Below are 25,531 nucleotides of genomic sequence, written 5' to 3' on the forward strand. Positions count from 1 at the left end.
CGCTGTTTTGAATAAGTTATAACTCACTTTCTACGTTCAGTTGAACCCTTTTTTCACGGTTGCAACGCCTGTCGAGATGAGCAAAATGATCATCGCAGCGCTTTTTGTCTTGTCACTGTTGTCTACTGCGTCTGCCACTGGTGAGTTTGCACGAAAAGCCAAACCTAAAGGCCGTATCACACCATACTTTTTTTTTCTCTATGTTTTGGTCAATGTTGTACCCGTGCTCCCCATCTTAATCTTTAACTCGATTTTAACTGGGACCTACGCTCAACAAGCTCGCTTTTAAGTAGGTTCCTTCATATTTCTTTAGCATCCATTCACAGATTCAAAACGTCATAGATCGACCACTATATGTTTTATATATTTGCAATATTTTATGTATGTCTCCAGCTTGATATCATGTACTTCATTTGATTTTGTTATATTTGATGTATTTTTTCATCGAGAAATATGAAAATAAATCGAAATCGAAATCAAATAAATCAAATAACGCGGGCTTGTGGCGAGGAGGTAGTTTCCAGCACGTAGAAGATTTTCAGCGGGCGAACAAGAATGTTTGCAATTTTCATTCATGCCTTGTCATACCGTACGGGGGAACTTCTGCGGCTTGACTTGCGGGGAAACAAATTTACTCCAAGGAGCTCTCCGCAGTTGGTCCGCACCTGACAGTATCTAGCGCGTAGTTGCCCGGAGGTGCTCACGCAAGTCTGATTTAACCGCAGCCAAGTTTTGAGCAAGACCAAAACTTTTTCCGGGTGAGTCGCGGGAATTCCCGTAGAGGTCCACGCAGAACGCCAGTTGGAGACCCTTAGCGGCAGTACTTCCCAGGCAATTCCCACGCAGGTACTTCGCAGTCCCGTATGCAGCCAAGATAATGAAATTCTGTGAGATTTCAGCCATTTCATTAAAGGAATTCCTTCACTAAGTTGTCAGCCCCCACGCGACTGGTACAAAGGTCACACAGTATACTCGCAAGTATAACGCGTCCAGCAAGTAAGACACATGCGCTGTTTCGCACAAATCCTTTTCCGCCCTCAGGAATGTCCGGTATGCTAGAAAATCCCTACACGTAACAAGCCCGAGTAGCTTGCCCGGAAAGGTGTGACAGGGCCTAAACACGGTTGCGGGTAAAAAAATATGCGTGCGCACCTCCGGGCGACTACTTTTGAGATACATGCTAGGTACTGTCATATGCGGATATCTACGGGGACCTCCGGGTAGTCAAAATTGTTCTTTGCAAGTCGCACGCAAGGCTGGTGTGACACGGCCTTTAAAGCCCGGTCACACAGCGCTTTACGGATTAATCACGGCCAAAACACGTCAAAAAGTGGTCTCCCGTGAAGCAGACGATATTGTTCGCGTTGATGTCGAGTTTAAGACGAGCTACGGTCGACTTATAGACGTGGCAGGAAGCGGGGAAAAATCGGAACGGCGTCGAACGCGGTAAAAAGTTTTGAACTGCTCAAAATTTTATTCCGCGGACAACCACGGGTGGCACACGTGGTAAAAACGTGCAACACACGTGAAACACACGTGATAATCCGTGTTCCGGCAGTGATTAAAACTTGAGGAGACGCGGTAAGACGCGAAAAGTTTAGCCGTCTGTCACGGGCAGAGCACGGTCATCTGACGCGTGTTACGCGTTGGTATCACGGGAAATAGCGTGTGTACGGGGAAAAATGGATTTTTCCCCGTACATACACGTGGCTGGACGTGGTTAGCCGTGCCTAGGCAGTGCTTCAGCAGTGGAACAGCCGCCAACGGCCATATCCCGTACAAAGCACGGCCAAACCAAAATTGACCAAAAAATTACCACTTACTACCACGTCCACCAGATTTTCATAACTTTCTGTTAGATTTAGACGTGGAGTGCTGTGTGACCGGGGCTTTAGGCCTTTCGTAAACTTTCATTGCCAGCGATGGCATAATTATGCCTTCTGGCATGTTATTTTAACCGCTATAGCAGTATTGCCATATATGCATATGATCTTTCATGATTGTAATTCTGGTTGAACTCTTTTAAAACAAATAATTTCTGAAAGCTTTTTTTTTTAATTTCAGAAAGCTTTTTTTTAAATTCTTTTTCGACAGTTAAAGCCTACACCTGTGCAGATTCGTGTAATTTGTACATCTTACTTTCACATGCTACTCCAAGGCCAGCCACCTGTGACAGAAGCGGGGAATGAATGAATTGCGCAAAATTTACAGTTCAAAATCTGTTCTGAAATCACATTACGATATGCAGAAACGTTATTCATTGAAATTGATAACCCAATTTCTAAAAATATTATCATAGGTTTGATTTATCGACCCCCTGATCTGAACTGTGAATTATTTTGTGATGAATTGGATTTATATCTCTGTAAGATAGGTAATGAAAGTAAACATGTTTTTATTTTGGGTGATTTCAACATTAAATTTTCCCCCACATCCGATAACAATAATTTCCTTAATTTTATGCATTTAATGTACTCATATAGTTTTGTGTCGATTATCAATAAACCCACCAGGATAAATCCGCACTCATCAACTCAGATTGATAATATTTTTTCGAATGTATATAATAATACAATTACGGGGGTATATTATGTTCTGAAGTTTCTGATCATTTACCAGTATTCTCAATTTGTGAATGTAAATTGGGTCGTAACAAACTACGTGATAAAATATGGTACTATAAACTGTCAAAACGCAATGTGGAATTGCTGAAACAGAATTGATTTTTAGAGGAATGGACAGATATTTATAGTTTTGATAATGTTAATTTGGCATATAAATGTTTTAATGATGAATTGTTGTTTTATTATGAAAATAATATACCTTTATGTAGAATAAAAAGTAACCGAAGTAAACCAAGAAATCCTAGGATTACAAAAGGTATTTTGAAATCTATAAACACTCGTAATTTTTTATATAAGTTAAATATTCTTAACCCAACTGAATTTAATTTAAATATGTATAAAGTTTATCGAAATAAATTGACAAAATTGATTCGTTTATCCCGTAGATTATATTTTTCCGACAGAATGAAAAAGGTTTCTTCAAATATTAATGCAACATAGAAAATCATCAAAGAGGTCCTAGGTAAAAAGCCTGATTCTCCACCAACGGATGGTATCACATTAAACGGCATCAAAATAAATGATCCCAATACGTATGCAAACTCATTTAACTCATTTTTCGTTAACATCGGTCCGGAACTTGCTACTAAAATTAGCAATACTTCTGCTCATTTTACAGATTATCTTTTTGACCAAAATCAAGAGTCTATTTATTTCAATCCAACAAGTCCCAGTGAAATTATTGATATCACCAAATCTTTGAATAGCTCTAAATCTTGTGGTTTTGATAAAATAAGTATGACGTTATTGAAAGAAATAGTTTATCCACTCGCAGAACCGTTAAGCCATATATTTAATCTTTCTTTATCACAAGGTATTTTTCCTGATCTGCTGAAAATAGCTAAAGTTAATCCTATTCATAAAAAAGATGATCCTCATGAAATTAGTAATGATCGTCCCATTTCTTTGTTGCCTGGTATACGCAAAATTTTAGAAAAAATTGTTTATTATAGACTTCTTAAATTTAGTGATAAGTATGATTTACCTATTCCCAATCAATATGGATTCAGAAAGAATTATTCAACTGATTTAGTATTAATACAAATTAGTGCTTTTGCAAATAAAGAACATGTGGCAGATATATTTTGCGATTTGAGTAAGGCATTCGATACTCTTGACCATTCTATTCTACTCTCCAAACTTAGTCATTATGGGATTCGGGGACGAGCACTTTTATGGTTTAAAGATTATCTAACTAATAGAAGACAATATGTTCCTTTTAATGGTTGTGAATCTGGTCCCCATTCAATCAAATGTGGTGTTCCTCAAGGCTCAATTCTGGGCCCACTATTATTTCTTCTTTATGTCAACGATATCATTAGTACATCCTCTCTTCTCTCTTTTGTTCTATTTGCTGATGATACCAATATATTTTACTCTCATAAAGATCTTAAGATTTTAAATGATACTTTAAATGTTGAAATTAGTAAAGTATCAATTTGGTTTAAGTCTAATAAACTTTCTTTGAATATAAAAAAAGTCCCATTTTATATATTTCAAACTTCATCCTCATAATGAAGATACGTTGATACATATTAACATTGATGATATCCCATTAGAAAAGAAAACGAATTCAAAATTTCTGGGAGCATATATAGATGAAAGTTTGACTTGGAATGAACATTTGCATCATGCTACAACGCGTATTTCTAGAAATATAGGGATTATTTCCAAGCTGAAGTTCTTTCTTCCTCGTTCAACTTTATTTCTACTATATAATTCCTTAATTCTTCCATATGTAAGTACTGCAATGTTGTATGGGGTACTTGCGGCTCTACCAAAATAAATTCTATATTCAAATTACAAAAGAAAGTTATACGTATTTGTACAGGATCGCATTTTCTGGCTCATACTGATTCTTTATTTCATGAGCTTAAAACATTGACGGTTTTTGATTTGAATAATTCAAGTAGCAGTAATTATGTTTAAATATATACATGATCAACTTCCATCATCGTTTAATAACATGTTTAGGTTTAATACTTCTGTCCATTCGTACCCTACTCGTATATGTAGAAATTTCCACCTTTTGAATCCCAAATTATTAGTGACACATAAATCTATAAGACATTCGGGTCTGGACATTTGGAATAATCTCCCGGATAATATAAAGTCCTGTTCAAGTATTTATTCTTTGAAAGCTTCACTAAAACGATATTTGATACAATCATATTCTCCAAACCAATTAAGCTAGCAAATATTCATGGCAAACGATTGTCATCTTATTGCCAATCTCTATTTTCTTCCTTCAACTGCATCTTGCGCTCTCACCTGCAACAGCACTGCACTCACCTAATCACCTTCCTCCAAGAAAGTTGTGTCGTTGGATATTCATTTTATGAGGCCTCCATCCATTTCAAGCTTAATCGCTTACGATGGTGGTCTCCTGCATTTAATGATCTCTGTTGTTTACTGAAAAATACTGTATATCTTATTTTATGTTTCTGTGTATCTACATTGCTCAATGCAATCACCTATGTGTATCTATTTATGTACTGTTATCGATTTATTTCACTGCACTTGTTATTCTTTGTCTTTGTACTTTTTGAAGTTTGTATTCAAATTGTATTTGATTGAATGCAGAAATAAAAACAAACAAACAGACAAATTAAAGTGGATGTCGCCGTTTTTGCTCTGTCGTTCACTTGAACCCCTTGTGCATTATACATGCATCAACCGTAGTATGCAAATCGGGGTTTGGGGTGGGGCATCCACTGATCTACCTATCAGAGATCAGAGGGGGTACGGGCTGCTCGTTTGCTTTTTCTTTTTTTTTATAGAAACACAATGTATGACACATGCACGAGCTGGAAAGTTTTATTTTGTTGTTGTTTTATCTTCTACAAAATGCTTCCTCCCTCCGGTTTGTCACTGCCCTTCAAAATAGTTTCAAATAATTTCATCAATGAATTAAACAATGCAGCAATGATTTAGAATTTGACTGACTGATTCAGGTTCAGGTCAGGGAAGGGAAATACCCCTCGAACTCCCCCACCCCTTTCCGCTTCGTTTCACTCCTTCAGAAAGGTCAACTATTTCCTTGTCATTCAAAACTTTAAAGATATCGTTTTCAGGCTACCTGGTCTAAGATTAGAAACATATTACTTATTACCCTAACTATAGCTGAATATGCTTGATAGACTAAATAAAGATCACAATTGACCAAGGCTGCCCACGTGACAACCAAATTACTTCAATACCCATCTCCAACACAGATTAAAAGAAAGCCTCCTATTAAACAACTTTTAAACTTTATGTACATTGTATATGGTACCATCTACTGAACTATTGTGCGATTATTCCAATTAGCTCATTATACTAATTTGCATGTATAAGACCATTTCATTATTTCAAAATGAAAACTGTTGTTATAAATTGATTTGGCTTCGAAAGACACCCTTAAAAAGTTGTGTTATCCATGTTTTCAGGCTTCATCGATTAAAATTACGCAACATATTACATAGTATGATGATTAGTTGAATATGCTTATAAAAATACTAAAGATTATTTTCTAATGTTGCTAAGTTGGTAACCACGCTAGATTTACTTCAATACCCACCTAGCACACAAATCAATAAAAAAAAATACATTTACTAAACAACTTTTCAAATGAAATTTTCGTGACAAAATTTCATGTAAACTTTGGTATTTTTATGTATAAATATGCTTGCGTAGTCCCGAGCTTAGTCTTGCCTAATATATCTAACGATTTTTCTTCTCATGTCATGAAACATTCCTTTAATGCACTCTTACATTTTACAATTTTATCGCCTGAAAATCAGTCAGTCTAACGCAATAAAGTACAAAAGGGGCTAAATTGTGAAATTTGTTAAGCATGCGACTGAAAACAATTTGCACACTGATTTTTTTCTGACTCATTATAAGCAGCTCATTCTTAATTTGTATTAATTCGCTTATTACATATCAAAGATAAATGAAAAAAAAAATAGATTATCATACAGAACTCTGACAATTATCCTGCATGTATGCTTTTGTTTTGTATTTATTGTATTGTTTCAATTCAGTCGTTGTTTTGTCTCGTGTTGTCTATAACTAATGTTTTGTTAATCCTGTAGTCCTCTGAATTTAGTTCTATTTTAGGCAAAATTTGACATATGTTTTCCATCAAAACTGTGATTGTAAACTAAATTGTAAAAGAAATCTCCATTTTCAAGCCCCAGGCTTTTGCGTGATTTCTTCCTTTGACTCACACATCTCTGCAAGTATTTTGAATGGGATTTTTATGAAATGAATAAATTGAATCGAATCGAATTAAGATAACTTGCAATATACACACTATGGGTACCATCCGTGTAGATAAATATGCTTATTATGCTAATTTGCATGTTTAAGACACTCAAATCATTTCAAAAAGAAAACTTTTGTTATAAAGTAGATTCCTCGTCGTAAAAAAAAACCTTGAAAAGTTGTTTTATCCATGTTTTCAGGGTTCCTAGATTAGAATTAGCAACATAATTGCACAAGGCTTCCAAGATGGCAACCAAGCTTAATACACCTCAATACCATCTACACCATGATCCAACAAAAATTCTCCAACTACATAAAAAAAAAAAATTTACATGTCATATACATAGTATATGGTATTTACTAGACAGTGTACATATCCAAATTAGTTCATTATGTTAATTTGCATTAAGACACTTACTGGATGTATTCTTCATCATGGGAAAAAAAAAATGTGAAAGTTATATTTTCCATGTTTTGGCTTCCTGCTTAAGACTTGTAATTTATTACATATTGCAAATATGCTACTTATATGATTATGCTGATTAGGCAAAAAAAAAAGAAAGAAAGAGATTGCCCAAGGTTGCCAAGGTAGCAACCAAGCTGAATTTAATTCAATACCCTATTAGAACACGAATCAATAACAACAAAAAACTTGCACTTAAAAATTTTTCAGGGTCTGAACATTTTGTACCCGACTGTCCTGTCACATGTAGATTGCATTGTGTGATGATTGAATACCAAAACGTATTAGCTATTAGATTTGCAGGTAGGTTCAAAGTTTTTGTCATTGTTTTGATTGCAACGTTATTCCTGTACAATTGTGCAGCTAATAATGAGCATTTGGAAGAAATATGATCATAGATTTGTCATAAAGTTTACATCAAAGCAAAAGTTGGCATACAACTTTGCCCTTTATATGTCCTGCGTAGCAAAAGTCTTTAGAAAAGTTACCTAGATTTGAAAGACAGAATGTTTCCCAAAGCATGTCTCTTTGCGGTCTCAGCATAATGTGGCACACAGGAGGTTCACGCCGTGACTCATAAAGAGTCAAGTAGTATCCTGGTAATTAGTGTAATGACTTTCATTTACTTCATAAGGACCGTTTTATTAGTTAAAATACATTCATGTGTATATTATTTATAGACAGATCCTAAATTGTGAAACTTCTGGACTGCCCCTTGAACCCCCTTTTTTTAATCCGTAACAAATTCAAATACCAGGATCCCCATATAGTGAAAAGCATACCACATTTCATCAAGCACATCTTTGCAATCACCACTCTTTCTTATCATCTTTGTTTTGTTTTCTCAATAGCAGCTTGGATATGCATTTTTTTCTTTTATTGTGTCGCTGTGCTTTTGTGTTTATGTTTTTTTCCTTTTTCTGTCTTGTTTGTCTTGTAATGTGTGCCCTGTTTGGATTACTTTGAAATTTACTTTCGTATTAGAAAGTTTGAAATACGGGGAATGTAACGACTTTGGTTTGAAACTATGCATGCACGACTTTCATTCGTCAAAATCTCTAATTTTCCTCATTAACTCAACCACTGCGTACTATACAAGATCCGCATTAGTTGCAAATTCGTATGTTATGTTCTGTCAAATTGAATTGAATAGAACAGAATTTAACTGATGTGGTTTGCACTTGCTGATTACATTTCTCGTTATCATCGTATGATGATGTACACATGACAATCACTTTGCATTTCATGTCGATCGCCACTCCACCGTTTATTATTTCTATCTTCTCCAGTTGACCGCTAGCCACCTTCATAGACTATGCATAGACTCACTCACATTTAGGAACTTAAGCCCCCTTTTAACAGAGCCTTTACTTTTAAACTAGAGATACCGCTACAACGTCCGGATAACATTTTTCTCTTTTAACCCTGCCTGTTAAAAACGGTCCCCGCAAAATTATGCAATTATGCTCTTATGTTGTCGCGGAAATTTTGCCAAATTCCATCGTATAATAGCCTGCTAGGGTAATTGCCCAGACATTATTACCCAGACATTACCTTGACATTACCGCGAAATAACTCACCCGACAACCCTTTAATTAGAACGGAACTGCTAAGCGATAACATCAATCTTTCATACACTAAACACGCATGGGTAACAATATTGCACAAAGAAAATGATTGACACGCGCATGGATTGATCACGTACATGGATTTTAACCACTGATCTAAAGTACGGTTGAGATCAATGAATATAGACACGTTTTGGACATGCAACATCTAGAACTAGGTGGGCTAGTCGCGTCAGTGAACATACCCCTTTAGTGGGAACCTATGCCCAGAGAAAGTTTTCGGTGCCCCTCGCTTTCTCCCGTTCTTTTATTGCCCAAGGCGAAGAACTTGTTCTCAGGACGCTTTCGCGACGTTAAGTGGTGGAAAGCTCTTTTAAAACAGGGTTTTGAGGTGAAAGATAACACGATTTACCTATTCAGATTGTTGGTCAATATTTATTGTTCCAATACTCTTTTATTTAAATTTCTACAAATATTCCACTCAAAAAATACATCAAAGTCTAGAATTCCCATTCTACACTGTAAAAACATCGGTGTTAGATTTAACACCACGGGTGTTAAATCTAACACCGATCAAACTTCAATAAAGGACCACACCCACAGGTGTTAAAAATGCACTGTGATGCACTTCGTGGTGTTAATTTGACACTGTACCTGGTGTTATTTTGACACTGTACTGGTGTTAATTAAAAAATTACACCACATGGTGTTGATTTGATATTTGTTGGTGTTAATATCAATGGTTTAACACTCGTCCAGCTTCAATAAGAGACCACACCAGCTGGTGTTACTTTGGTGTACATTTATTTTCACATTTTTTCAAAAATCTAGTATCTTAATGTAAAATTCTTGATCGTCTTGTTTAAATTAAAAATCAACAAGAAGTGCAGTTACTAAGAAACTCTTCAAAAAAGCAGTTTAAAATGACACCCGGAGGTGTTAATTTAACACCATAAATGAGCGCCGAAAATTTAAGACCAGCTCGGTGTTCACTATTTAACACCAGACTTTTAGCAGTGTAAACAAGCAAAAGCTCCTGCTTGTGTGAGGGGTATACCCCGTCCAAGCCAGAAGTTGACAGATACTACGAGTTATAGCCAACAATATTTTCTTTGAATGTGCATTTCTCTTACTTTATCATTCAAAAAATGCCAATACTCGATCAAAAGTGCTTACCAGATCGTTGAATTTCCTTTCTAAAAATGCAAACGCTCTTTCGTGTGAGAGGTTGATATTTCCGTAGACTAGACACAGTGAAAAGTAACGCAAACGAGAAACGAGAGATTATGTGACAGATACCATCACAATTACTGAACATGCATTTTTCTTACTTTTTGATTAGACATTTCCGCAATATCTTATAAAAAAAAGTATGTCAAAAAATGTACACTATCCTTCATTTTGTAGGGGGATGCTTGTGTGTCACTCTTAGGTCTTTTTTTAAAGGAATTGAGACAATCAAGTGGACATTAACGAATACATAATGACAATTGACATGGTAACAACAAAAATCCAGCTTCCTGATTGGTTGTTTGCTGTGGGAAGTTGACGTTCCAGCAAGAGTTGTCATCCTAACATCTTTTATGAAATGGGACCCTGATCCTTTCATTTCAACTCCAAAAATTCACGAGCTCTAACACCCTCCCCATGCCCTATGGCTGGTCATCCACTAGGCCTATTGGCCCTATTAGATTTTAGATAACTTGATCAGTAAATGAAATAAGAATACTGAACTGCAATGTATATGTTCGTGCTCGATTTTTTTTCCGACTCATATAGTAGACTATTTGAATATATCCAGCTTACCGTCATACTTTTTTTTTCGAAAAACAATTCAAATATATCATTCAAGGTGTGCACCAGATCGTTTAATATAAATTCTAGAAAAATATCAATGCTCCCATTAGCACAGGGGGTTTCTCCTCCTAAATCCCCCATCCCCAACCGGTCGCTACGCTCCCTCGATTTCCCTTTGGATGTGGATTCTTGCTTCACTCCCTCCTTCCCAAAGGAAAACAAAAATCTGAGTATAGCCATGTCCCCTTCCCAGTATACTCGAGTCGGTGGCTTCCCTCTCTCAGTCATGTCCAAAATGAGAATTTTTCTTTCTGGAAATCATGAATTCTAGACAATACCAGTATGGCTTGCCACTATTATAAGATGCCAGCTTTTTAAGAAGCATGCAGGACCTATCAAAGTCAGCGCAGGCATATTCGAAAGTTTTAGAGTTCCTGGTCCATACCCAGATGTATGTACTTCAAATGATTCATAAGGCCCCGAGGTGCAGTGGTTCTTTGAAATAATATTATTCGATGATAGCGTCTCCTCTTTAATAAAAAAAAAAAAATATATATATATATATATATATATATATATATATATATAATATATATATATATATATATATATATATATATATATAATATATATATATATATATATATATATATATATATATTTATATTTATATATATATCTGGAATCCATATTGGAAACCTGTGCTATAGTGGATTACTTATATTAACATTCAGAATGGGGCACAAGGCAGGGCCCCCAAGGCCCAAACCTGACCCTCTGCCAATAGATCCTGCATAGTACAACAGTCTGGTCTAGGGATAGATATTTGGAGTTTAAGAAAAAGTTTCAGATCATCTACTGTATGTTTTAGAAATTTATTGGCCCTGACAGCGTAACTAGCGTGAATTTCAGACGATAGGGTAGAAGAAGAATTTTCTCGCTTAGAAGAAACCATGTGAAGAGAATGAAGAGAACTAGATGCCATATTATGTCAGTGAATGTTCTCAGTCATCCAGGTAGAGTATCTCATGAACTATGTCAGTAAATCTGGTCAACTGGACTTACTTAGGTGGTGTGGTTACTGCTGTTCAGATGGGAGTATATAACAGAGTCTCCACATCCAGACGAGTTAGCTGGTCTGTACTGGTACATGGGTTTGGCTAAGGTCTGCTTTGTCTCTCCTATGTACAGCTCTTCACACTCATCCTTGCATTGGATAGCATAAACTACGTCGTTTTGTTGGTCCTTTGGAGTCTTATCCTTAGGATGGACTAACTTCTGTCTCAATGTGTTGGTAGGCTTGAAAGAGACAGGAATATGATGCTTGCTGAATATTCTACGGATTTTCTCTGAAAGTCCGTAAGATGCCATATTCGATAAATAATTGATTACATTTGCAAAGATAAAATAAAAACAACAAGAAAATAGAGGGTTGAGTTTGAGTGCTTACAATTTTCCCTGCGTGTTTCTTCTCTGCCAATGAACAAGTCCGCCTCGTGAATGGTGAATCTGAGCTCGAGGGAAGAGTAGAGGTCCTGGACGACGGAGAATGGGGAACCGTGTGCGATGACTTCTGGGGTATTGAAGATGCCACTGTGGTGTGTCAAAGCCTTGGATTTGGGGGCGCCCTAGAAGCTCTGTCAGAAGCTCACTTCGGAGAGGGTGAGGGCAGCATCGTACTCGATAACGTCGAGTGCTCCGGAAGTGAATCAACGATCATTGAGTGCCAACATAACGGCATCGGGATCCACAACTGTTTTCATTTCGAGGACGCAGGAGTTCGATGCTTTCCAAAGGGTAATGAAGGACAGATTTTTTTTTTTTTTAAATTCAATTTCAGTCAGTCCATAGACTATATTTTACTAAAATTACATGACCTCTTGTGAAATGGGAGTATGAAAAAACGAGTCGATGAAAATATGAACCTCGTATTATTAAGTCTATGATCTCTTTTCTATTGCTCTTTCTCAATATCTTTCACTTTTGTTATCCCTTTCTGTTGGTGTTTTGTCTTGTGAAATTGTTTGCTGTTGTGTTTTTTATACTTAAGTAAATCGATAGTTGATTATAAATGTGGATTTGTTTCTTTGGGTAATAATGAGGCCCTAAACATTATTCTTAGTTTTATACTGTAGACCCTGCTGTATAGTAGTTTGATTTTTCTTTGTATATTTCTGTGTTCTGTCACGATGTTTTACTTTATCTGTCATGCGTAAACTCTATTTAGCTATGATTAATGATGAATCAACGTGTCTCTTTTCTAGAGAGGTTTGTTAATGCGTGTCATTCAGACACAAAGGAAATGAAATGAACATAAAAGAAGTCACGACTTTCCAGCTAGAATTACTTTCTGTAAGCCTTAAATGTAGAACAAAACTGTTCAAATACTTTAGAAGTTAATATTCATTGTTTGTTTTTGTTGTTAAAAAAAATTAGGTTGATATTGTTACTGTGAGATACTCTTTTATTCCATAAGAAAGACCAAGTGTTTATGAGAGAAAGGCAACAGTAATTGAAAAACATTGAGGATTTACCCAGATGTAGGCTACTACCGTCTGCATATCCTTTGTTTGAAATGATAGCTTGAGTCAATTGAACACAGAGGAATAAAGAAAAAAATGATTCCATGTTGAATTCAGCCTTTGATTATGACGTTATTCTTCCATTTAAACGAAAGAAAATGGAAGAGTTCGAATTCTACTTCACCCAAGATATCATTGGAAAAGATGGCAACAAACGAGTTTTTTTTTTCTTTTGATATTCCCTCACATTCGCACACGCAAAGATACCACACTTGTGTTGTTTGTTTGCTTATGGTGCGAGCAAACCTACATTTACATAATTTCTGGGCAAATCTTTATAGGGCCGGAAAGGTTAGGGCGTAATATTTGATTTTGTTTTATCTCACCGTCCATAAGAATTTAACCTTCTGTGTGTCATACTGATTTCCTGACCAATTTATGCGTCTGAAATTGTTGCACATTTGGCTCATTGGCATAGAAAGAATGGTAAACCATCTATCTTGGAAATAAGGTTACAGAGTGTTCCAAAAGTCACTGATAAACCTGTTGGGTGTAGGGGCAGAATTTTTTGTTTATGAAAATAAATATATATTTATAGAAAATGTTTCATATTTCAAAGTTGTTCTTTCCAAATTACTCGACCCTTGACAGCGTAACAAATATGGGTTAGAGGCAAAGAGCTAAAAATAAAAAGAATTTTCTCATTTTAAGTAGGGATGAAAGGAATCTTTGGAAGTGTAGGTCATATTTAATACATTGATTCCATTTGCAAAGATAAGATGAAATGAATTGAAGAGTTGAGTGAACATTTAAAATATAATCTATGTTTTTAATCTATGCCAATGAACAAGTCCGCCTCGTTGGTGGTGAATCTGTCCGTGAGGGAAGGGTAGAGATCCAGTACGAAGGAGAATGGGGAACCGTATGCGATGACGACTGGGATATGAACGACGCCAATGTGGTCTGCCGAAATCTTGGATTTGAGGGTGCCCTAGAAGCTCTGTCAGATGCTTACTTCGGAGAGGGTGAAGGCAGCATCTTCCTCGATAACGTCGATTGCTCCGGAAATGAATCATCCATTATTGACTGCGAACATCCCGGCATCGAGGACCACAACTGTTTGCATTTCGAGGACGCAGGAGTTAGATGCACTCCAAACGGTAATAAGAAATATGTTTCGATTTCAGTCAATACTTATAATAATATCTCACTGACTTAAAACACACACACACAAAAATCTGGACCTTGTTTCATTAAAGATGAGATTAAACATATGTCAGAATATCAATCATAAGTCTGATACCAGCCAATCAGTGAGCATATAATTATATAAGTGTGATCTCATATTGTTATGCAACAGGGCCCTAGTGAAAACTGGAATTGCAAAGTAGAGACAACTAGTCATGACTTCTTCAGTGAAATTATTTTCCATCAAACTTGTGACCTCGAAAGTGTTCTTTGAGCTGTGCACGTCGATCATTGTGTTAAGCATTGGTTTTAAAATTTGCGAGAATATGGCTGCGGTGATTTTTCTTATATTCGCTAGGAAAGACCAAGTGTGTGTTTTTTTTTTTTTTTTTTTTTTAGTGAAGTGATATAAAAAGTGATATAATACTAGGTGTTTCTAAAAACGTGTTCCACTTTTGATCATTAATAATTCTGAAACTGTTCATTCGATAAAACTGTCATTGATATGAGTAATAGCTGAATAGTGTACAATTTTGTTGAAGGTAATTTGAATGTGAAAGCATAAATCAGTTTCATTAAATCTAAGATTGATTTTGAAGTAAGGTTTCAGATTTTGGTCAAACTTTAACCCTCTGTACAAAAATGAACTTTACACAGAAACCAATGATGTGTGAGTATGTGAGTGTGTGCTGACAATGGCCCTGAACAATGGACATGCCTGAACCACCTGTTGACTGGACGTCAGTCTCGCGCTCCCTGGCATATGAATGCTTAATCAATAATTCATGTTGATTGCCCTGGGCACTGCTAGTCTGAATTCATGCTCGGTAAAGGGTAAAATGCATGCACATGGAAAGAGTAAGCACATGTTTCCATGTGCTTGCAAACACCACATTTCATTCCAGCTGGCAATCATTTTCAAACTTTGCTTCACATATCACTAAATTTGGGATATGATTAAGCATAAATGATCTAAAGTTCCTCATTTTTATACAACTGTCTATGTATACTAATTAAATAGTCTGACAAATTTTCGATAAAAAGAGATCATTTTTGGTAAAGAGTTCAGCAGCATTTATCATTGGGGCGATTTGTTTCACAGTAGATTTGTTTAAGGCTCCATATACACAAGAGTTTATACTCTAATTGATTTTCTTTGCTTCCTGTCACCATGTTCACGATAGAACAGAAGGTATTCATTATAATTTCGTTTTTCAGAAGGAGGGAGAGCACTGTCGCGACTCAAAGACAGTATCGGCAGGTGTTTGACTTTACACAGATACTGCCAGAGCCTGAATAAAGACTTGTTGTGACAGTGGAATTTCTCATGAATGAATAATGAAGTATTCAAACCCTGGCCATTGTTCAGGACCATTGTCAGGGTGTTAACCACACACTCCCATACACACCCATTGACCCCTGTGCAAAGTGAAATTTTGTACAGAGGGTTGAAAATAGAGCAAAATCTGGAATCTAATTGTGAAATTAATCATGGATTTCATGAAACTGATTTATGCTTTCATATCTAAACCACCTTCAACCAAATTGTACAGTATTCAGCTATCACTCATATCAATGACTGTGTTATCTGTTATATAGTTTATGAATTATTAAGAATCAAAAGTGGGAAATGTTTTTTGAAACACCTAGTAGATAAAACAAGTTTAAACCGAGAGCAAAGCTGATCCTCGCCATACAGGTCCTGTTTAGTGATATCATCAATTATAAAATGGGTTCAAGAATGTAGCCAATAGGAAGCGCTGAAATGAGTCACGTGTGCTTTGGTTATTTTAGTCCCATTGCACTGCGTGTTAAATCCTATTGCCGATCGTCTGTACGCGCGGCGGCTCCTTTGAATTGCATGCATACGCGCTGTCAATCCTGTAAACAACTTCTAGTTCGGGCTGCCGGCCGGCCGGCCTTTCTTCCCTCGTGCATAACATGTGTGGCGTACGTATACTCTTATACGTACAGTAGACCAAGCGTTTCATGCGGGAACTTAAGTGTTCGGAAACCCAACCCCCCATCATACTAATATGTGCGGCGGGATTTCCGAGTGCGACGTGCGTAAATGTTTGGGACGAACATCTTCGGACATCTTGACCCACAAAGGTACGTGAAAAATGCTGTTAGTTTTCGATTTTTCTACCCATTTAACAAAACAAATGATGCACAGGATTATTTCGTGGCGTTAGTAGAGATGCAGCTCACTCTCGGGTTACGCACTCTATCCTGGGTATCATTTGTATATTATAAAATGGGTTCAAGAATGTAGCCAATAGGAAGCGCTGAAATGAGTCAGGTGTGCTTTTCTAGTCCCATTGCACTGCGTGTTAAATCCTATTGCCGATCGTCTGTGCGCGCGGCGGCTCCTTTGAATTGCATGCATACGCGCTGTCAATCCTGTAAACAACTTCTAGTTCGGGTTGTAGCGCTGCCGGCCGGCCGGCCTTTCTTCCCTTGTGCATAACCAGTGGCGTACGTATACGTACAGTACAGTAGACAAAGCGTTGTGGGACCGGACGCGTACATGGAGTCACTTTGAAGGGCAAATCCAACGATTTAGCAGGTTAATTCTCACGCCGTTTTCAGAGTATGTTGTCTAGTAGGCCTATATGAGGAGTTTATAGGCCTATCAAGTCTTCAAGGTAAAGGGTGCAGATTCTATGTAAAATAAGTACGTTTTCATGCGGGAACTTAAGTGTCCGGAAACGCAACCCCCCATCATACTTATATGTGCGGGATTTCCGAGTGCGACGTGCGTAAATGTTTGGGACGAACATCTTGTCTTGACCCACAAACGTCTTGACCCACAAAGGTACGTGAAAAACGCTGAAAAATGTTGTTAGTTTTCGAATTTTCGACCCATTTTATAAAACAAATGATGCACAGGATTATTTCGTGGCGTTAGTGGAGATGCAGCTCACTCTCGGGTATTTACAATGTATAGTGCAACATGCACTCGGCTTCGCCTCGTGCATGTTTCACAATTGTAAATACCCTCGAGTGCGCTACGCCTCCACTATAAACGCACTCTATCCTGTGCATCATTTGTATAGTCGCACGTCAATGAAGTAATTATTATATTATGGAATAGAGGGGCTACGGAATATTTCAAATGGCACAGGTACAGCAAGTCAGGATGGTTACAGTTCATTCTGCGAAAGAAAAAGAAAAAAAAAATTGTTTCGATTTCCGGAGGTTCGATAATCAGAAAACGAGGTAAGGTTCCGAATAATTCCGAAGGTTCGGTAGACACACCATCTTCTCATTTTCGAATAATCAAACTTCATTTCATATGAAACTTAGTTTGGTGTAAAGAACTGTATTTCTTTTTCTGATTAGCACATCCTGGGAACAACGAACCTTGGAATAACACCAGAAATGTTGGGATTAAAGTACTCAATTTCTCTTTTCGGATTTAGCAACACGTAGTTTAAAAAACATGTTTATTTCCAAATAATAAACGCCACTTATTTCATTTCTGATTAACGAACCCCGAAATAAGCTTAATCCATCGAGTCTAGGGGCGCGGCTTTTGGATAAGAACATAACTGACAGTAAAATATAACCAAATAATGACTGCTCATGAGATGGAAATCATCACTCCACTCTCATACCTACCCTTCTATCACCCCGAGGCCTTGGCCGAGGTATGACAGAAGACCCTGTGTTAAAAGCACCTAGGGAGATATTATTTCCACCATCATCCGAATACATATCAGTGTATATTTGTTTCTTTTAACCTTATCGTATGAGATTAGGTTTAACTAGCTGAACCTCTAGAATTCAACTAAATGTAGTTCAAGTAGAAACGATGCGCGTAAAGTAACCGTTAACATACTGTATACAGTAGTAACGTCCTTGGAAAACCAAAAGGCAATTTGTGTAGGCTGCGGACACTGCATAAGTCTATGTGTATATTGTGTACAAAAGTCGCGGAGGGGTTACGTATCAGAGGGTTTTGACTTTCTATCAGAGAGTTTTGGCTTTCTATCATTTGGCCTATGGTCAAGTGATAGAAATTTAAAACCCTGATGAAACAATGAAAGGCGGAACTCCATCATGTCACATTTCCTACTTTTGACTAATAAGTGATAAGAATATGAGGTATATAATTAGCAGATGCCCCCACTGAGAAAGAGCAACTCTATATTTAAGTGTCCCCTATGGAAAGGCATTGTTGTACACTTTGATAATGATATGCCATTGACGTCAAATCTGTCTTCAATCTCAGGTGTAGCGATGCCTGACTTAAAATCTCGAATCTTGAAATCTTGAAAAGTTGAGTGGGCATACTTTAAATTTTTCGTATGTGTGCGTGCGTGTGTGTGTGTGTGTGTGTGTGTGCGTATGTTTTCTCCACCTATGCAGAAGTCCGCCTCGTTGGTGGTGAATCTATCCGCGAGGGAAGGGTAGAGATCCTATACGATGGAGAATGGGGTACCGTATGCGATGACGACTGGGATATTGACAACGCCAATGTGGTCTGTCAAAGTCTCGGATTTGAGGGTGCCATAGAAGCGAAGTCGGAAGCTCATTTCGGAGAGGGTGAAGGCAGCATCTTACTCGATGACGTCGAATGCTCCGGAAGTGAATCAACCATCATCGACTGTGAACATCCCGGCATCGGAGACCACAACTGTCTCCATTACGAAGACGCTGGAGTTAGATGCTCCCTGGAAGGTAAGCGAAAAGGAAAGTAATCAATGCAGTGTAAGTCCTTGTTTGAACTAACAAAATGTTTCGTAAAACAACAACACAAAACAAAAGGAGGGTGGGGAGTAGGGAGGACACCATGCTGAATTCACCGATTTCCTTAATATGCAAGAGTTACATTATATCACATGCTTTTCAAGTCAGGCGGTAACGAGGAACAAATTACCTTCTTTGAAGCCTGACCTATTATTTCACTATTTTTATGAACACTCCGGTAAAAAAAAAGAAAGATAGTAAAAAACAAAGGGGCATACCAATATCATTGGGGTCATCCATGATTTTCTACATTATTAGTGGTACAAAGTAAAAATCAAATATTGTAGAGAGTTGCTAAGTTCAGTTATGTCGCTTTAAGATTGATTGCAGAACGAGTAAGCTTCTTTCTTGAATATATTTATTTATAGTGGTAAGTAAAACAGCTTAAACAGCAAAGAGTAATTAGAAATACGAGATTTTTAATCATAACTTCAAGAATATCCCTTGTTGAGTATTCAGTGAGGTAGCGCATGCAAGGTTTAGTTTGCTCCTGGTAGTTGATTATTGCCTATAATGTTTTATATGTATGTATATATATAATATATATATATATATATATATATATATATATTTATATATATATATTGTTATGTTAAAATGGCGCTTAACCTGCTCAGAGAGCAAACTGTTCATTATCACTCTTAATCGTTGACCCACTCTGTTCTCAGTTCGCATCGTCGGAGGCAATTCCCCGCTGGAGGGACGGGTGGAAGTCTTTTACGACGGGGAGTGGGGGACTGTCTGCGACGACCATTGGGATTTGGAAGACGCACATGTAGTTTGCGCTAACCTTGGCCATGGTCCTGCGCTCGAGGCAACGACAAATGCTGCATTCGGAGAAGGATCTGGCGAGATCCCACTTGACGATGTTGGATGCATCGGCAACGAGACAAGTCTCTTCGATTGTCCAAACGCCGGACTCGGGAGCAACAACTGCCTCCACAATGAAGATGCTGGAGTGAAATGTTCCGCTGGGGGTAGGTTTATGATGCTGTGAGCCCGTGCATCTTGTGCCTCGCTCGCTTTGATTTTGACCTTTCATCCCCATTTCTTCCAAGCTTATTTTCTTTTCGGTTCTTCTTTTTCTTCAGTGAGAGCTGTCTTCAGAGAGCTGTGTGTGTGTGTGTGTGTGTGTGTGTGTGCATGTATTTTGTCTTTCTTTTCTTTTTCTCTCAGGCATTTGCCTAGTTTTGTTAGTTTAGCCATTAGCTTTTTTTAACGAAGAAACTGCAAACTACAAGGCATGATTTTATTAGCAGTCCTCGCCATTTTGAGCAACTTTGATATTTGTCTTAAAAGTTACAGCATTTATAGGATTTCAGTTAACAGTACTTTCTTGATTCCATTGTGGTACTAACTTGGTGTCATGCGTATCAAAAAATGTCTTTTTGGTAATGAAATAAGCGAAATTGTATGAAATGATAGATAACGGTATAATCACATTGGTCACTGATACTCCGTGTATTCGATTCGTATGAGCTGTCTTTTTACATATCATTTGTAAAAATGCAATCGCAATTCTTACTGCTTATGCGATGATAAAACGAATAATATATGTCTATAGATCTGTAGACTTGCCGCTATTGGACATGTAAAATATATTTTAGGCTTGTACCCACCTGATGATTTTCTAAAGTATATTCTTTAAGATTTATGTCACAATAACAGAGTTACTACAATATGAATGATTTCAAGAATGATTGCAAGAATGTGTCATCCAAGTAAACCAACTCGTTTATACCTCAGTGTGTTACGTTTTCTCCGATGATATATTTATGATGAGATATCCCGTGACCTTTTGGGGGTTTTTGCAATAGATATGTTGAATTTTGCTGACCAGAATGTAGATCCTTTTTCATTTTCCTCTAAAACTTTGGCCCAAGATGTTTTAATTACTTTATATTTGTTGGCACATGATATTACTAGTATTATTTCCTTCCAAATCAATGCTGTCGACATTGGATCTATTTATGTCACATTCATGACGTCTTCCTTTTTCGATTACATGTCGGTAACTACTGACCCACCATTGCTGACCTATGTATTGTGTAAACATGTCACGTTTTGTCAATCTTGGACAAATCAGTCTTTACATTGTGATTGTTGCACATTGTGCATGAGAGCCGTACTTTCTATACGTTAAAATAATCATGTTTCTCCAATTTGCCTACTATAGGAATATTTGGGAAAACCAAAACACACATATATATTGAGGTTTTTCTCCAGACAATTATGAAGTGTAAATACGTGGGATCGATAAGCAATGGGGTGTGCATTTAATAGGTATCTTGTGTTTGTGTGTGTCTGCGTCTCTTCCAAATCGTACAAAGTCCGCCTCGTCGGTGGTGATTGTTCATCCGAGGGAAGGGTAGAGATCCTGCATGATGGAGAATGGGGAACCGTGTGCGATGACTACTGGGATATGAACGACGCCAATGTGGTCTGTCGAAGTCTCGGATTTGAAAGAGCAGAAGGAGCCGAGTTGGAAGCTGAATTCGGAGAAGGAAGTGGAAGCATCGTGCTGGATAACGTCGAGTGCTCCGGAAGTGAATTAGGCATTACTCACTGCCCACACTCCGGTACTGGAATCCACAACTGTGCGCATACTGAAGACGCAGGAGTTAGGTGCTCACCTGAAGGTACCAAAGAGAGAGAGAGAGAGAGAGAGAGAGAGAGAGAGAAAAAAAAAGAGCAGTGGATATTCCTGGTATTGAACTAAAACATTTCATGATAACAAGTCAGAAAACAGGGAGAATGGGGAGGGAAGTATTGCCAAAGTTTGTCAATTTCTTGCAATAATGACAAAATGACATGAATGATGCCGTCGATTTTACTTTATTTTGGATTTATTGCAGTACTGATGAAACATCTCTTTACTTATAGTTTACATAAGGTTCATAAATCGAATTCCTTAATTCTATTCCCCAGAACGCTATCTCTATATTGCGATTACAACCTCCATAGATGCATTTTGTAGGTACATCCACCAATAATAAAGACTATTAACTTTGTCAATGTACCCTTCAATTGCCGGAACCTCTTTTTTTTTCGTTAAATTAATGCCACATCACAAGAACAGCCTAAAAGACAATACCACAATTGAAAAATTAGTACGTTTCCTTGTTTTCATTTTCTCTTGTTCACATGACCGCCAGTAGTAAAGATTAATCTAGTCAATGTACCCTTCAACTGCCCAAAGTTATATTACTGCCATATCACAAGAACAGACTCAAGGCTAATAACAATTTGCATCATTAGCAAATTTCATTGTTTTCTTTTTCTTTTGTATACAAGATCGCATTACATTTTCGTTTGTTGTGTTGTTATCCTGTTATCCTGTGCTGTTATCGTCGCCAGCTACTTGCATGTAAATCCTTGATATCGGTAAGGACATGTCTGGGAATGTTCACCGCGCCCTGTCATTGGCCAGCTATTTAATTCAAAAACATCAAAACGACTTTTAGTCCCAAATTACCTGATTCAGGCTGCATTTCCTTCTCATTCGACCTTATTTCTGTCAGTGCGACTGTTTGGGGGCGAGTCGGAAAGTGAAGGAAGGGTGGAGGTGTTGCACAATGGTGTCTGGGGAACTGTGTGCGATGATCACTGGGATATCGAGGATGCCGACGTGGTCTGCAGAAGTCTCGGTTTCTCAGGAGCTGATGAAGCCTTATCCAACGCTGCGTTTGGCGAAGGCTCTGGACTGATCATCCTCGATAATGTCGAGTGCAGCGGAGACGAAACGTGCATTTTCAGCTGCCCCAACTTTGGGATAGGAGTCCACAACTGCTTCCATTTTGAAGATGCAGGAGTGAGATGTATCTAAAGTAAGTGAGGGCCTGGAAAGTTCGTTTTGTTTCTTACATCTTCAGTGGCGGATGGGGGGTGGGGGGGGGGGAGGCACCTGGCGCGATATTCCCATGTTATTTTTTTTATAAAATATATCAAATGTGTTAAGATTTATTAAAATTGATTCATTATTTTGCCTGTCAGTCGACGAAACCCGAAAGTGGCACGAAAATCGAAAAAAAAAAATCACGTGATTAAACCCGGAAGTGGCACCAGAACTATTTTTTTTTGCACCCCCCCCCCTTTTCGGAATTCCTCTATCCGTCCCTGCATCTTTGTTGCTTCACTTTCCTTTTGTCTCGTAAATGGTCTGATCTGAAGTAAAGATTAAAATGTATTATTTGTTATTTTTACGGTCACCTTTAGCAAGAAAGTCGTTAGAGCCCCCCCCCCCCCCATTCCAATCTAAACAGTTAATGAACACTCACTGTGATAATCATATCAACACTCCAGAAGGCACACCATTCATTAAAGGGGATGGCTAGTAACCGATCAGTGGGAATCAATGGGAATCAGTGGGAATGCTGGAGGATGATTGTTCCAATCCTTGTGGGATCAATTCATTTAACATGTTTAAGAGTACATTATATATCTACTGTTGTGTGAAAATTATTTGCTTCAGAACGGTCTCATATTCAAGTAATGTGCAGATTAATGCCCCGTCACTGACCAGGCACGCTAACCTGGAAACATTAAACTGCACATTACTTGAATATGAGACCATTCTGAAGCAAATAATTTTCACACAACAGTAGATATATAATGTGCTATTAAATGAATCCCACAAGGATTGGAACAATCATCCTCCAGCATTCCCACTGATTCCTACTGATCAGTTACTAGCCATCCCCTTTAATCATCAAGTCTTCGATCATCCGTTGTAAATGCTTATACGCACGAGCTGCTGTTTACTGACAACGCTGATTAAGGGAGACCTTAATGACGATGATTTTCAGACTTTTACATATAGAACAACAATTTGGTTATAACTGGGTTTCACAATTTATAAGAAATCACAATGAACAAGGCTGATGAAATGGCAGCCTCACTATAAGAATGCAGGAGTCGCAGGCGGCCGGGGCTTAAGGAAGCAGAACAAAAAAGAAAACATGCATAAATTTGACACAGGCGAGCTTGTTAAGCGCGTGGTATTGTCATGGAATTACATTGCTACATTTCTGAAAAATGTGAGGCTCCTATGTCATCATAATTCTTCAGGTTTTTTAGAGTACTGATTTCTCTGCTCAAGGACCACAATAAATTCCATGGATCTATACATTCATTTCGTTGAATTGTTGATTTATATGCTCCATGATGTGAAACTATGAAAATCGTCAGGAATGCCCCTTTAAACAAATAGGAGTCACGTTGAGTAAAGTGCTTTTCTTGTATTCTGTGATCATCAATTTCTGTGATTATACTGACGTTACCTAATACTTGTTCGTTGTTTTTATACTCCATTGTAGTTCTGACGAAGGCTTCCATGGACAGCAGGTCTGATGAAGGTGACATCATACAAGAGGTGACCTCTCTTAAGAGGAGATATTCATAGAGTGAAAACTGCTGCCAGTTCATCTGCAATGATTTAGTTCTTCTCCAATATAATATACCATTTAGCTTCTTGATTATAGTTTACTTGAACTCTTTGTGCTTTATGAATAAAAAAACAGCAACATAATGACATGGATTGATTCGTTTGACGCTCATTGATTCACAATATGGTTATAATGTATCTATGATTATCGCCTACCAATTAAGTTTTAAGCCACCCTTGAGTGTTAAATGCCATTTTAAGAACATCATACAAGAGGTGAATTACGATTTTTGGCTATCTCTTTACTCCTTAATATACAAATGTCACTATTTTGATTGACATCTGTCTAGGGACAAAAACGTTTATAAAATGCCACAAAAGAACTATAAGTTATATATTCAATTTAATATTATGATTTAATACAATTCAATTTCATTTCATTTCCAACAACAGCATTTAGAACATAACATTTGCAAATACATCATTATACGAAATCAATGGGGCTCATTTCTTTATTGGGAAAATAAAGTGTAAGGAAATACCTTAGTATAATGTGACTTGATTGTATATGAAAGAGAAGTTGTTGGAAATGGAGGGGACTGCTGAAAAGCTTAGCTTGTAATTTGCAGCCCCCTCATTAACAGCATCTAATTACAGTATGTACCGAACTAACGAAACTTTGGCAAATAGTTCGGATAAAAAGGAAGACAGACAAAAAAAAAGAACAAAAAAGAAAAAAGAAAAAGAACACATGCGCACAATCGCATACACAAACATACATGAATAGGCTCTCTCATTATAAATAAGGATGATATAACCTATACGCTTATAAATAAATGAGGATATTATAGTACATTCATTGAATTGCGACAGCACCAGAGTGACAAAGAACTTATGGATAATGCTCAAGTAGCATTCATCTGTTTGTGTATGATAATCTTTTTAAAAAATCAAATTATTCCATAACTTCCTTGCTTTCATCG

At 37.4% G+C, this 25,531-nt stretch overlaps 1 protein-coding gene across 1 annotated transcript; it reads left to right on the plus strand.

Annotated features, from left to right (window-relative positions):
* LOC139715887 (scavenger receptor cysteine-rich domain-containing protein DMBT1-like) lies at positions 1–24,540 on the plus strand. The gene is made up of 8 exons (XM_071627436.1): positions 1–140; positions 12,189–12,497; positions 14,074–14,382; positions 18,785–19,096; positions 19,834–20,142; positions 21,496–21,804; positions 22,687–22,992; positions 24,481–24,540. The coding sequence occupies exons 1-7, from the start codon at positions 77–79 to the stop codon at positions 22,989–22,991; spliced, it is 1,917 nt and encodes a 638-aa protein (XP_071483537.1). The 5' UTR covers positions 1–76; the 3' UTR covers position 22,992; positions 24,481–24,540.
* The last annotated feature ends 991 nt before the right edge of the window (positions 24,541–25,531 follow it).

This window comes from Diadema antillarum, unplaced genomic scaffold (genome assembly GCF_040938485.1).
Source record: "Diadema antillarum isolate AM-2024a unplaced genomic scaffold, OU_Dant_1.0 scf00000057, whole genome shotgun sequence".
NCBI lineage: Eukaryota > Metazoa > Echinodermata > Echinoidea > Diadematoida > Diadematidae > Diadema > Diadema antillarum.